The sequence below is a fragment of the Notothenia rossii genome (assembly GCF_949606895.1).
Source record: "Notothenia rossii genome assembly, chromosome: 4".
Lineage (NCBI taxonomy): Eukaryota > Metazoa > Chordata > Actinopteri > Perciformes > Nototheniidae > Notothenia > Notothenia rossii.
The window spans coordinates 18,599,785-18,615,191 of NC_136902.1; the positions used below are offsets into that span (position 1 = coordinate 18,599,785).

The following is a 15,407-nucleotide window of genomic DNA, read 5'->3' on the forward strand; positions in this document are numbered from 1 at the left end:
AAAAGTCATTGAAAATCATTGGTGAAAAAGTGTATGAACCCTGTAAAATGCTAACTCACTTCCGGGTTTTAGGACTCGTCACTGCACCACTCTATAGTGCTTCCCGATAAGGGGAAACATATGTATCTTACACAATGCACCATCTGCTCTTTTCTGCTGTGCACGCATACACAAGTGTACAACAAGTGTTCAAGCAGAAGAACATTATTGAGTTTCAATAATCTTTCCTCTGTGCTTGTATATTTTATTTTAAGTTTGACTGGTACACTAAGAAGACCTCCGTGGTGGTGGATGTGGTGAATAGACCTGGAGAAGGTAAGACAAACTTGGTGTTCACATGATTGCACCTTTTGTATCATTAAATATGAAACATTGCTGTAACTGTGTGTGTTGGTGTGGCTTTACAGATGGCTTTACTGGCATCTACTGCTCTCAGTTGTCCCGTCAGTGCTGGTCAGCTGACAGTCAGCGTCTTATTGTTTCCTGCCCTCAGCGCAGCCGCAAGGTACAGTCAACTACTGCAAAATGTTTTGCTACCATGTCAAAACAATTAAACCTTAAGGCTTAATACTGTTTCTGATACATGTACATTGTACATACATGGAAGACATTATTATTTTCCTGAAAAATGAATATATTTATTTTTTGTAGGATCTGTTGATGGTGGATACAAGCACAGGGAGCGTCACCTCTCTGACTTCAAGTGAGTGACAAGAAAAATGTTGTCACCCTTGGCGTTGCTCATGCTCAGATGTACACATGATGTTTGGTGTTGACAATTGATTGGTTGAATGATTGACCCTTTTTTGCCTGTAGAGTCTGATGTTGGTAACTGGTGTCTGCTGAACATAGAGAGAGATCTGATGGTGGTCAGCTGCTCCTCTCCAAACTGCCCTCCACGTCTGGTAAGATCAGTGGTCTCTATTTAAATGTTCACATTTTGATACATATTATATAATAAATATACTATTACTTCAGTTGGTTGGTGTTGCTGTGTCACCTATTGCTTTGTCATTTCTATCCCCAGAGGGTAGGTTTCCTCCCACCCAGAGATTCTCAGGAGGAAGTGGTCTGGGTTACTTTGGAAGACTCTCAGATGTTGCCAGAAATTGATTGGCAGATCTTGACTTTCACCCCACCACCAGAGCAAGACAACAGTCAATACCGTAAGAATGACAGGGAACATTTTCAAGTAATATCTAGATATGCATTCTTGCAGACTTTTTGTCTCTGTGTTCCTAAAGGGAAGTCATTTTGATTTATTATCGCAAACATGAATACTGTATATAACATCCCCAAGTTAATGGACGGTTGAAAATGTTAAGCTGTCTATATGACACATGAAGAACAGCGTATAAAACCCTAATGGGACTAACTAACTGTTTTCCAGCCGGCCTTGATTTTGAAGCTTTGCTAATCAAACCAAAGGAAGTGAAAGATGGAGTGAAGCTGCCTCTCATCGTGACTCCTCATGGTTCGTTACTGTCATTAATGTTCTGTATTCATTATTTGTATGTTTTTGTTGCAAACAATATGAACACTTAGGGAGAGCTGCATGATGTAAAAGCTAAATTAATATAAAGTGTTTATATTGATACACTATGCCTGCACTCAAAGTGCAATTATTAGCAAATGATTGAGTGTGTGGATTTGTTTCTGTTCAGTCAGGGGCTATTGCTTCAGATAAGACTGTTAATGCCAACTGTGGTTGCCATGGTGATAGGGCCCTTAGAAGCATACTGTTTAATCATACTTCTAAAATCAGGATTGTTCTTTAGTAACACTACTGAGATGTTACACATACTCTTTTTTTTATTTGAAATGCAAATTATCCGTCGAACTTTTGCCTCACTCGACTGAGCACAAATAGACACGGGCATTTTGAAAACAAATTGTCGATCTTCATTTAACATAACTTGTTTCTTTTATTCAGGGGGTCCTCACTCAGTGTTTGTAGCCGACTGGTTCCTCTACTCGTCTGTGCTGTGCAGGATGGGCTTTGCTGTGTTAATGGGTATGTTCATGTGTTAATGTGATGTCCACCAGCTCAGAGGTGCATCATCCACTCATAAGATGTGTGAAAGGAGTGATCAATGTTCACATGCTGTTTTAGAAGACAGAAGGTTACTTTTATAGGATTTCAAATTAGGGCTGGTGTTCATCAAAGTTCTCCTTACCCATTTTAAGAAGCTATATATATTGTTCCTATCGTGTCGACATTTCAAAAGCTTTCATATAGTTCACACGCATAACCAATCATAATTTGGCGGTACCTGGTACATTTACCAAAGAGAAATTACTTTTAAGTGCAAAACTAATGGATTGTTCATGACTTTGTGTGTGTCTGCTTTAAAGTTTCTCGCTGTCATGAAATGTGAGGTCATACTTGTTATTCTATTGTATGGCGACAGCAGGAAACAAACAAAGTCGCTGAGAGGCTAAGTCGGGCCTGTTTGCTATTGTATGACACGCTAAAAAAAACACTTGCTGAGATCAAAAATTGAAGTGAATAATAACGTAGTTTAATGAAAAAATGAGATGATCAACTTATTTTTCGTAGACAAAGACATTGTTATAATAATCAAAGCAATCCTTAAACTTGCGGTCAACAAAAAGCACAACGACCCTGTGTCCCCCTCTCTTCCACACACACCTCAAGTAGGTGAACAGGATTATAATTCCCCTGAGTGCCGCCCATAACCATGTGACCCAAAGCAACCAACCCAATGCGATCAAACAAATATCTTATACAAATACAAACCATTACCCAAATATAAAACTAGTACAAAACAAATGTGTATATTCAAAATGCATTTCTATGTACGTTCCATGGCTCCTACATACCAGCCTCTAATTCAGGGGTGTCAAACTCAATTTCATCGCGGGCCACATTAGCATTATGGTTGCACTCAAAGGGCCGGTTGTAACTATATACATACATATATATAATATATATATATATATATATATATATATATATATATATATATATATATATATAAAATAATGTATTATATTATATTACATTATTGCCTCTGAATTGGATTATTATCGGATAGGATAATAACTTAGTAATTAACTACGTCTGAAAGCAGAAGTCTCGGGCAAATCATTGCAAGTCTCTCCAGTGCGCATGTCACAAAACGAGACGCATTGTGGGACATGCAGTTTATGGGCATCCTGCTTCTGTAAAGTGGCATGTAACCGTATAATAATCGTATTATATTCTTTGCAAGCTCTTGCGGGGCCACATAAAATGAAGTCGCGGGCCGGATTTGGCCCCCGGGCCTTGAGTTTGATACCCCTGCTCTAATTATTAGGTTAGTATACATAATAATTACTAACATTATTCAAATGGAAGACATGTGACAATTATAGCTTGGTAATCAAGTCCATACAGTTGCAGTTCATGCATGCGTTGTTTTCCTTCTTCTTTTCTTTATACGAATCATAAATTAAGCCAAAAGGTACCACCACCTAGGCTCAGTCAAAAAGAATCCTTGGTGTCCTTTAAGTCAGTCAGTCCAAAAGAGTCAATATTGTGGTAAAGATGTCACTGATGTGCATCAGCAACTCTTTCTCCAGTTTCATTAATGTTGGATGTTCTTCCGTCTCTTGTCCTGCCGTTTCTGCATCTTCTCCATGATGTTCTCGCTTCGATCGCCCCACTCCTTCTTTATCTTGACGCCCCTCTTCTCCTTCTTTAACGAGGAGCGCAGCATGTCCTCGTCGTCTTTGATTTTGAGTCCTTCGGCCTTTTAGAGCACGTTGGTCCACTTAATCTTGTTCTCCATTTCCTTTTCCTCGTCCTCGTCCTGCTCCCTCAGCTGGTTCAGTTTCGCAGCGGGGGCCTTTCTGAGCAGCCGTTGAAAGAGAGAGCTTTTGTTGGGATTTGGGATGAGGCTTCTGCTCATCTTTAAAACTTAAATGTCCCAAACTACAGGAAGTACTTAAGGAGTAGTGGAAACAAGACTGCACTGTGCATGTTTGTGAGCAACTACATTGTCAATGCTGCCCCACAGAGACTACACTCAGGAATTGAAGAAGGGGAGGCGGTGAAGAGCATCTGCACAGCAGATGTAAGCAGTTTGACATCACTGTACAGTGATCAGGAGGAGACAGACACAAGGATCGTGCTCCATGCCATACATCTATTCATATCGAGTCATCGAGTCATATTCCCGCATCATTGTGAGGTCTGATGACACAGATGTGGAAGTATTGCTCATATATTATGCAAGCAAATACATGTTTGGTTAATCTCTAGTGCACATGCATGCAGGCCATGGAATGAGAGAGAGATATGTCCCCATCAACATCATGTGTGAGAAAATTGGAAAATAAATAATAATAATAATAATAATACATTGTATTTGTAATGCACCTTTCATTGCTAAAAGCAATCCCAAAGTGCTAGAGGAGGCGTAAGAAATAAACCAAAGTTTAATCAAAGGCTTTTTTTTAAAGAAAGGTTTTTAGGCCTTTCTTAAAGGCGTCTGTGGTCTGTGGAGTCCTCAGGTGGTCTGGGAGGGAATTCCACAGGTGAAGAGCAGCTGCACAGAAAGCCCGATCCCCCATTGTGTGGAGTTTGGTCCTCTGGGGGCGAAGCAGATGGTTTGTTGTGGAACGGAGGTTGCGTGTGGAGGTTTGTGATGAGAGTAGTTCTTTCAGGTATGGAGGAGCGTTCCCGTGGATGCACTCATGGGCGAGCAGTGAGATCTAGTATTCAATCCTGAATGAGACAGGAAGCCAGTGGAGGGAATGAAGGACGGGTGTGATGTGGTTGTACTTTCTCACCCTCATCCGGATCCTAGCGGCACTGTTCTGTACGTATTGGAGCTTCTGAAGGCTCCCCCTAGGAGTCCCGATAAGGAGAGCATTACAATAGTCGAGCCTTGAGGAAACGAAGGCATGGACCAGTTGTTCAGCATCTGACAGGAGTTTTGCAATGTTCCTGAGGTGGTAGTAGGAGGATTTGCACAGGTGTTTGATGTGGGTGTCAAAGGTCAGATGTCGGTCAAATCTTACACCCAGGTTGGTAACTGATGTGGAGAGGGGTATGTTTTGGCCAGAAAAGCAGATGTGGGTTATGGGGGATGACTGGACCTGGTTTGGGGTGCCAACTAAAATAGCCTCTGTTTTGGAGCTATTTAGCTGCAGGAAGATTTGTTGCATCCAAGCTTTTATCTCCTCAATGCAGGTGTTAAAGGATGTTGATGGGAACGGTGATGGTGACAGTGAGGAAGCATGTGGGATAGGGTCTGTCTTTATATATAGCTGCGTGTCATCAGCGTAGCAATGGAATGATATTCCATGCTGGCTGATGACACGGCCAAGGGGCAGAGTGTACAAGGTAAACAGTGGGCCCGAGGACCGACCCTTGAGGGACACCACGGGTGACAGGGTGTGTCTGGGACCCCGCACCTCCCAAAGAGACGTACTCTGTTCTTGCAGACAGGTAGTACTGGAACCAGTTCAGGGCGGAGTCAGAGAGTCCGATGGTGTATTGGAGGCGCTGAAGGAGGATGTTATGGCCGACAGTGTTGAATGCTGCAGTCAGATCCAGGAGGATGAGGAGAGACTGGGAACCAGGTTCAGCTGCCATCAGCAGGTCGTTTGTGACCCTGACCAGAGGTGTTTCACTGCTGTGGGCAGAACGGAAACCGGACTAGAATTTCTCAAAGAGGCCGTTTAGTTGGAGATGGTCCTGAAGCTGGGCGGCAACTACATGTCTAACTGTCTACCAGCATGTCATGCCGTCACTGGCTGTGGCACAACAAGTGGTTTGTACAGAATAGGAAAGACAACAGCAGTCACCAAACTCAAGACCCATCTCAGCGAGCTCAAAGATCTGGCCCATTTTGGACTCTCTGCCAGCTTGGAAGAGTCTTTGCCAGTCGCAAGAAAATGTGCGCTTCTGCTATATGGAAAAAGGAAATTGGACTGATGTGCACAAACTTGGATGAACTGAGGTTCATAATTGCATCAACAACAGATGCAGCCCCGCCAACAGAGGATGCATTTCAACAACATGTGCAAAGAGCAATGTTTCAGACAGCGATATGGTGTCACAGCCCGAACCCAAACCCTTGTTATGGAGTCCTATTGGCAAAGGGTGGATTGTCAGAGATGGGGCCATTCAACCAGTGCTATTTACAAAACCCCCAGCACCTACAGAAGTGAGAGACATTACTCACTTGTATTGCAAAGATGCAAAGTGTGGAGAGAGTGGAAAGTGCCAGTGCCTCTCTGTTGGCCTTCTCTGTACGGAGTTCTGCACCTGCTGTGCAGAAAGTCAAAATGTGTCCCCTAACGTTTCTGAGGAACCTGACATTTAACATTATATTCTAGTATCTATATACTTGACCTCTCACAGAATTATTTGATGATTTGTATACTTTACTTTGAATTAAGGTTCCAGTTTCAATAAAACCTGTACTATTTACACCTATGTTTTAGACTTAGAGGCTTGCAATTTAGAACTGATAAACTTTATTGTATTGGGTTACTCTTATTCTGACTATTTGGTGATAAGAAATCTCATTTGAAATAGAACTTTACCAGATATTTCCATACAACTTCTGGTTAGTGTTCAATAGCACCATAGACAATTCAGTAATGGTATATTTTTTAGGGATTACTGTTTTTCTGATAAATGAGAGAAAAGTGATTGAGTCCTATGTTCCTATCACCAAAAGTACAATTTCCGTCTAAAGCTAAGTTTGCAGGACTATAATTCAGTATTTTTTTTGTCAAATAATTCTCTGACTATTTGGTGATGTAGGACAGCCACCTGGTTCATACCTCAGCAAATCTTAAGAGGAAAAGAGTGGTCATTCTAAAGAACAACCAAAAAAACATTTTTGCCCCCAAAATAAAATTTGACAACAATCAATTTCATTAATGGGAGACCCTAAAGATAAGAAAAATCATTGTTGTCATTTGTTCTACCTCGGTTAGGGGTATCTCAAAATCTGAGGGCCCTTCCTGCCAGACTATTAGAAGCATTGGTTCCTATCAACAGTCCAATCCCTGCATTTATTTCAGGCAAATTAACGTTTTTTAGATGAGGCCATCTCTGTAGGTCCGCTTGTCTAGGAATGTTCTCACTGTGGGAAGGCATGCACTCTTGGGTGTAGGTTGTGGCAGTTGACAGAAATTGTCATTTTTTTAAGCCATCCACTTCTAGTCCAAACACAATAGGGCTATTTACGACCCTCTCTTGGCCCATAGTTCGTAAAAGAATCTGCTCCTTCTTTCCAGTTAGGTTGAACTTGTGCATCAAATCCTCTGTACAAAACATTGCTGTACTTCCAGGGTCCAAGAAAGCATAGGTGGTGAAAATCTTGCTGCCTTTCTTTGACTTGACTTGCACTGGAACTATGGGAAGTTTACAATTGTCATCACCAGCCCCGGTAAGGCCACTTGACACCAGTGTGCTGTCCACTGATAGCGATTGTGTCTTGCTTCATTGGAAGGGAGGTGAAGTATGGTTGGATGTTTGAACCCACATTTTGAACAGGAAATGTGTTTATTGAAATTTTTGCTAATGTGCCCCACGCACAAACAGCCAAAAATAGACACCTTTTTCCATCAAGAAGCCTATCTTCTCTTTGTGTGTTCCTTTTTCAAGCTGATGGCATGAGTCTAAGGTGTGACCTCCTCCTCCGCACAGACTTGGTTTCCTTCCATTCAGTATCTGTCTGGGTTTCATTTTCTACAGGGGTTACAGTGGTGGAAAAGCTAGTTCCTCTTAAACTTGAGTCAGGCTGTGATCTGTTTAAACCAGTATTTATTGTTATGGAGGGAGAATCTTGTATGTTTCCAAATACTGGGTCGGTTAAGATTTGATCTTGTCTCTCAATGAAATGTTCCTCTCATGCAGCTCACAGGCTAAAGTTCTCCACTTGTCTCTGAAGGTAACTTTCTTATTATGATCACCATATTCGCAGCCAATGTCAAGCTCACGCAAATACTGCACCTCTTCCATTGCGTTTGCACATGCTCTAAGGAAGAAACTGAAGTCTTGCAGAGCCTTAACATCTTCTTACGCCCTGTGTGCTTGTTGTTTTTTGTTGACAAATATAGCGACACCAGGAAACAAACAAAGTCGCTGAGAGGCTGAGTCGGGCCTGTTTGCTATTGTATGACACGCTAAAAAAAACACTTGCTGAGATCAAAAATTGAAGTGAATAATAACGTAGTTTAATGAAAAAATGAGATGATCAACTTATTTTTCGTAGACAAAGTCATTGTTATAATAATCAAAGCAATCCTTAAACTTGCGGTCAACAAAAAGCACAACGACCCTGTGTCCCCCTCTCTTCCACACACACCTCACGCAGGTAAACAGGATTATAATTCCGTGCCCCAAAGCAACCAACCCAATGCGATCAAACAAATATCTTACACAAATACAAACCATTACCCAAATATAAAACTAGTACAAAACAAATGTGTATATTCAAAATGCATTACTATCTAGTACGTTTCATGGCTCCTACATATGGCACACTCTATAGATATCCTCAATTCCATCTATGCTGTTCAACTGTGGAGCAGAAAACAGTCAAAACAAATTCCAAGTTTTGAGTTACCAACCGTTATTTTTTACTTTTCATAGGTTATTTACTTTTGATAATTTCGGAAAGTTGCAACTGCTCAGACATGTTTTAAACCATGCTCAGGGGGGTAGTATCTCTGAGGCAACAAACATCTTGACTGGTTCACTTTTGTGTTAATTCTGTGTCAGAATAAATCATCATATCTTGCGATGATAATCAGACCGTAATGCAAGTTTTGTATTTGTTATCTCTTAGTCAACTATCGAGGCTCTACTGGGTACGGCCAGGACAATATCCTCTCATTACCTGGCAACGTTGGCACCCAGGACGTCAAGGATGTTCAAGTAAGAATGAAACGAGAGCAACAAAGGCTGGTCCAAACGATGATTTACAAGTTTATGCTATTCATTTGTTTCTATATTTAGTTTCTGTTTGAGTCATGGATCTCAACAGCAATAGTACAATAAAATATATATATATATATATATACTTTTTATATTTTTTTGCTCACCCGTCTTTTCAATGTTTTCTTTCTACCAGTTTGCTGTGGAAAGTGTCCTGAAAGGTGATGAATTCGACATGCAGAAGGTGGCAGTTTCTGGGGGATCCCATGGGGGTTTCCTGGCCTGTCATCTGATTGGCCAGTACCCAGGGTTCTACAAGGCATGTGTGTCTCGCAACCCTGTCACCAATCTGGCCTCTATGATCGGCAGCACAGACATCCCAGACTGGTACATCTTGGCATGCACATTCCCACATATACGTACACTTTTGTAACTGTTGGGCACAACTTCTCACCTTAGTTGTTCTGTATCATTTGTACCGCTGACATTCCCCTCTGACAGCTGTGAGTGGGATGCAGGGGATGTTTCTGCCTCACTGTCAGAAAAGGAAGTGTCCCCTAATACACAAAGACACTGCAGGAACACGAAACCTCAAAGCTTTTCCTTCGTGTTTACGTTAGATTGCTTGTTTTTGCAGGTGCATGGTTGAGGCTGGCTTTGACTACACTACAGACTGTCTACCTGACCCTGCTGTGTGGGAACAAATGCTGAACAAATCCCCCATTAGATACGTCACACAGGTTTGAGTATTTCTGTGTTTGCACTTGACTGCGATCTTTAGTCTTGTTCCACAATAAAGTAACCTCAGATGTTTTTTTTATCTAGGTGCAAACACCAGTATTGCTTACCTTAGGGGAAGATGACAAGCGTGTGCCCAGCAAGCAAGGAATTGAATATTACAGAGCTCTGCAAGCAAAGAAAGTCCCAGTCCGGTGAGCTTCTTGTCTGAGTGACGTGTTTTACCAGTTATGTCAGCTATGCACTGCACAACATGGCTTTTATTGTTCATTCACTAATGCTCCAGTGTGTGTTGTTTAGGTTACTGTGGTACCCAGGAAACAATCACTCTCTCTCCAAGGTTGATGCAGAGTCCGATGGCTTTATGAACATCGCCTTGTGGATAATTCAACACTTGTGGAAGTGATGGTACACACTACTGTAAATGTATGCATGGTGGTGTGCAAAGGATCTTGCTACCAGGAAAAGAGAGCAGGAGACTGGTGTGCAATGTGTGTTCTGCTCACTCTTCCGGGACCATGTGAGGTCCAATCCAAAGCCAAAGCATTGAATGTCCTATCCAACCTGAACACAGTTTGTATAACTGTCCTTTACTTCTATCTAATCTACTGTATCTCTGGCTATGGTAACTGCCACTGCTTCTTCCAATGTTTGTAAAAATAATATTTTAACACACTACTTGAATAGAAGTCGTTTTTTTTCATACAGTTTTGCCTTTGCAATCTTTAAACACACTGAGAAAATAAAGATATTTTCAGTGTGTTGCTTGTAGGTTTTATTAACAAATGAACATTAATTTTCTCTGCTATACTTTTAGATTTTATGATGCAGTACATTTAATAAAGTGATTGTCAAAATGCTACGAGTGTGGAATGAATCTTTTGAAACATTGCATTTTTTTCAGGTTGAAAAGGATTTTTGAAGCAAGGTTCAAGGTTCTTTATTTAGTCATGCGAACATAGCTATAGTGTAGTAATGCCGATGAAAATCTTGTGTCACAGGCTTCTCCAACAATGCAACACAAACACAGATAACAGAAAAATATAGTGCAAGTAAATAGTAATACAAAAAGAAAAATAGTTAAAAAAAAGTGAAATAGTACAATAAGAGTCTATATGCAAGTTAAGAAATATGATATATTAGGTAAATAGATAAATAATGTTTAAGTAGCAGCCAGATGAACTGTAAAAACAACACCCTTAATATTCAAATGTTTAACAGATTTTGCTTCAACAGTTCAGGTGCTTAAGAGTATTATTGCCTGTGGGATGAAACTGTCCCTGAGCAGGTGATGATGTTGTCTTTACTTCCTTATACGTTTTCTTTAGAATCAGTGAATTAGGAAGTTAGCCAACTTGATCAACCAATGCTCTCTCCTTCCTTTTGGGGTTTTCTCTGCAGTCAAAAAAGGAAAACATAGAACTTTTTTCTAATTTTTCTAATACTCTAAAGGTGTTGTCATCAGGAAATGTACTTTTGTTAAATCACACAAGGTGATATCGATTTCTGATGTCCTCGATTAATTTGACTTGGGTCACATGGTTTGTGTCCCTTTGCCTTGTGTATAAGACCACATGCTTTCACTTCTGCATACATGGATCCAGTTTCCTAGCACTGCAGCTGCTTTTGGATCCGTTTTCTATCTTCTCTCTCCACCAAACATTACTTCATCTGGCTGCCAATGTGAATGTTAAGCTTCATGATATACCTGTCATGGTAAGTAAAACCATTTTTATTCTGCTATCTAATTGCATTACATTCTACTTTATGAAGATGAATATAGCTACTCTTTTGTTACGTAAAATGGACAGAAATGGCTCATTGGTCAGGCTTAACAAAACTAAAGGGATTATCTTAACAATTGTATGCTTTAGTACAGAGTAAGGGTGATCTCAATGGACATTTTATGAATATGCTTGATATTGTGCATAAGAGAATTGCCCAGACTATATATTGTAACACATAAACAAACGAGTAAAAACATTCATTCTTTTTACAGGCTATGTTGAAAAATATCTTCATCATTTTTCAACTTCTTCCATTGGCGAGGACCATTAATACCACCTTTTTACCATGTGACTCTGATATTAATGGCACCGCAGTGGACTGCTGTGACAGAACAATCGAGTCTTTCCACTTTATTAAGTCTCCCAACGTTGTGTCACTCAATTTAAGTCGAACTAAGATACGGAAAGTGGGGCAAAATGATTTTTTAAACCTCCCAAACCTTGACACCTTGAAAATAATGGGGAATTGTCGACCAGATCAACTGAGACCTTCAGTGAAACAATTGTGCAAAATGGAGATCAACAATGATGCCCTGACGAAGCTATCAAAGCTTAAATATCTGTATCTATCAGGAAACAGCCTCACCTCTATTCCCCGGTTACCCGAAAACCTTACGCTTCTTGACCTACAGAATAATTGCATCTTCAACATTGCAGAGCCATTACACACTCCACACCTGCAAGTGCTCTACCTCAGCAAGAACTGTTATTACGCAAATCCTTGTGGCCAGCCCTACTTCATCAACGAGGCTGTTTTCAGACAACTCTCTAAGCTGCAAAACCTAACCTTAGGGTATAACAATGTTACAGCTATCCCTTTAGAGTTGCCACCCTCATTGGTGCTTCTGGATTTAAGAGAGAATGCAATTACAGAGGTCTTAGATGGAGCGTTTGCAAACCTGACTAATCTCAAGAGTTTGACTTTAGAGTGGAATTGCCAGCGTTGTGACCATGCAGCCAGGCCCTGCTTTCCCTGCCCAGACAATAACCCTCTACTCCTAAAAAACAACTCACTCTATGCTGAGAACAGCTCAATCAACTTCCTAAGCTTGAGAGGAAACTCACTGAAAACCTTTCCAGTGGGGCTTTTCCAATCTTTGAAGAAATTGGAGAGGTTGGACCTCTCCGACAACCTCCTGGCATATGCTATACGTAATGGCACCTTCTTTAAAGAGTTGAAGGGCCTCACTTGGATCAGCCTTATCTATAACTACGAACCACTGATGATATTTCCGGAATTGATCCTCTCCCCATATATTTGCAATATGTCTTCTCTAGAATATCTTCTTCTGAGTGGTAACTTTTTCCATACGTTTTCCAAAGAAAGCGTTAGTGTTGTGTCCAAACTTCAAAATCTAAAGGTACTAGAAATGAGAATGAACTTCATCAATACTTCCCTACCCATTACCTCTCTAAAACAGTTACCATCACTCATCAAGATTGACCTTTCCCAAAACCTCATTAATTTTCTTCCTTTCTGCTCATGTTCATCATCTAGAATTGTGGCACAGAACTTGTACACACGCAATTTTCCTGACCAAGGCCTTATGCTATCAGATCACAAATCCACATCTGGAAGCAATACCTGGGAATCAAGCCAGACAAACCATGGGGAATTGTTGGAGCACAATGTGAGACAAATTAAATTCCTCTCAGACTTTAAAGACACCCTCTGCCGTGGCAAATTGTGGATTGACCTGTCTCAAAATAACATTCTGTCGATTTACAAAACAGTATTTGTAGGCATGGAAAATGCTGTTTGTTTGGACCTTTCCTTCAATTACATGAGCCAGGCATTGAAGGGCGGTCTGTTTGATAGCATGAATAAATTAGTTTTTCTTAATCTGTCATTCAACAGACTTGATTTATACTACAACGATGCGTTCAGTGAGCTTAAAAACACTCTAAAGGTATTAGACGTTAGTAACAATGAATTTCACTTCCAAATGAAGGGGATGGGCCACCATTTTGGATTCCTTCAAAGTCTGACAAAGTTGCAAGCTCTAAGTCTGGCAAACAATGGCATTGGGATGCGTATAGATCCATCGTTGAACAGCAGATCTTTAAACTACCTCTACTTTTATGGAAATCACCTGGACATTATGTGGGATTACGATAATGACAAGTACACTCGTTTCTTTCAAAACCTGACAAACCTCACCTACCTCGACATCTCTAATAATGAGCTGAAGTCAATTTCAGCGGTAGTGCTTTGTAACCTCCCACAAAGCTTAGAAGAACTAAGCATCAGCAAAAACAAGCTGAACAATTTCCCATGGGAAAACATCACAGCGCTGAGCAATTTATCCCACCTGAACCTCAGTCATAACTTCCTTGATTTATTGCCTAATAAAGTAATAGATTTCGGAGCACATTTTACCCTCTTGGACCTCAGTCACAATTATCTAAGCTTTATTCCTGATGATTTCTTCAGTATTGCGGAATCCCTGAACTACCTCTATCTCAGCCACAATCAGATCAAAGTGTTGAACCATCAATTTCTCCCTCCCCCCTTTAAAAATGGCAGTGCCCGTCAGATACTCACCCTGCATGCCAACCCATTTAAATGTGACTGTGTTACATCTTCGTTTACAGATTTCTTGCGTACTACTGCGGTACAGATTCCTTATCTCACCACATATATACAATGTGGTTACCCAGAGTCCCAACAGGGCGCGGGTGTGCTGTCCATGGACCAGCGTTCCTGCCAGGACATATACGGTGGCTTAGCCTTCCTCGTCTGTTCCTTTTTGGCTGTGACCTTCACTGTTCTGCCACTACTGAAGCATCTCTATGGCTGGGGCCTGTGGTATTGCCTACAAGTACTTTGGGCAGGACATAAGGGCTACTCCCAACTTGCTGGAAGTAATTCACGTTATCAGTATGATGCTTTTGTGGTGTTTGACACCAGGAACAAGGCTGTGAGCGATTGGGTCTACAATGCATTAACCGTCAATCTGGAGAACTCCGGTCACAGGAATTTTTGTCTCTGTTTGGAAGAGAGGGACTGGATTCCTGGACTTTCATGTATTGACAATCTTCATAATGCTGTCAACAGCAGTGTCAAGACAGTGTTTGTGCTATCTAGTGGAGCCACTGGTGGTGAAACGGTGAACGGTGTGATTCGCCAGGCTTTCTTCATGGTTCAGCAGCGGCTTCTGGACGAGAAGGTTAATATATTTAACTTTTATTTGTATACGTGTCTTGTGGGTGAGAATCTTATCCCCTTTAACCTGTTGCCATGTTTTCACAACACTCAATTATGTCTTACTTTACCTCTTTTAGGTGGATGCAGCTATACTGGTCCTGTTGGATGAGATGTTTCCCAAACTGAAGTACCTTCAGCTGAGAAAAAGGTTGTGCAAAGATTCTGTGTTGTCATGGCCGAGGAACCCACGGGCCCAACCACTTTTCTGGAACCGAATGAGAATGGCACTGTCATCAGATAACCTCAAATTCTACGATAACAACATGAGTGAAAGTTTTATATGACTTTCTTTTATCTTCTGATAGAGGACACTTTAGTGAAAAAGTCCTCTTGCTCTTTGTCAATATTATTTCCAATACTTAATTTTTTTTTTTATCTTGCTATTCATATATATAACCACTCTTCTACAGTGTAAATATTTTATAGTTTTGTTGTTTTATCTAACAAAATTGTTAATTGATTCTTTTGTTGTCTTTTGAATGCTCTGGCCAGGAAGGGACATGTTGCTATTGTGGGCTGTCAAGTTAGACATGCTGTCATTTGTACATAGACATTGATATTGGATTATGCAAATAAACTTCAACTGATTTAATTTTAGTAGCTTGATTTCACAAGTATTACAAAGGAGTCATGTAATGTATGTGTATAAGAAACACCCCAATCCCCATATTACAAAATCTCACTTCCCTTTGGTTAGATTTTGGCAGGAAGTGAAACTAAGGATTACATCTAACATTTCACAGATGACTAACAACGCAATCTGTTG

At 40.7% G+C, this 15,407-nt stretch overlaps 2 protein-coding genes across 3 annotated transcripts in view; both read left to right on the forward strand.

Moving 5' to 3' along the window:
* The window catches only part of LOC307034721 (acylamino-acid-releasing enzyme-like), a 13,055-nt gene extending 2,549 nt beyond the window's left edge, over positions 1-10,506 (forward strand). The window contains 12 exon segments of the mRNA XM_079673598.1: positions 255-315; positions 408-505; positions 652-703; positions 817-905; positions 1,028-1,166; positions 1,391-1,474; positions 1,934-2,014; positions 8,820-8,908; positions 9,105-9,295; positions 9,546-9,648; positions 9,734-9,840; positions 9,947-10,506. Coding sequence (XP_079529724.1) covers positions 255-315; positions 408-505; positions 652-703; positions 817-905; positions 1,028-1,166; positions 1,391-1,474; positions 1,934-2,014; positions 8,820-8,908; positions 9,105-9,295; positions 9,546-9,648; positions 9,734-9,840; positions 9,947-10,052 — 1,200 coding nt within the window. The 3' untranslated portion in view covers positions 10,053-10,506.
* Positions 10,507-10,769: 263 nt separating this feature from the next.
* tlr9 (toll-like receptor 9) lies at positions 10,770-15,181 on the forward strand. Of its 2 annotated transcripts, none has more exons than XM_079677396.1 (3): positions 10,770-11,362; positions 11,646-14,603; positions 14,719-15,181. In XM_079677396.1, the coding sequence occupies exons 1-3, from the start codon at positions 11,156-11,158 to the stop codon at positions 14,923-14,925; spliced, it is 3,372 nt and encodes a 1,123-aa protein (XP_079533522.1). In that variant the 5' UTR covers positions 10,770-11,155; the 3' UTR covers positions 14,926-15,181. The 2 variants fall into 2 exon arrangements, with proteins under 2 accessions (XP_079533522.1, XP_079533523.1); XM_079677397.1 differs by having other exon boundaries at positions 14,095-14,603.
* Positions 15,182-15,407: the final 226 nt, after the last annotated feature.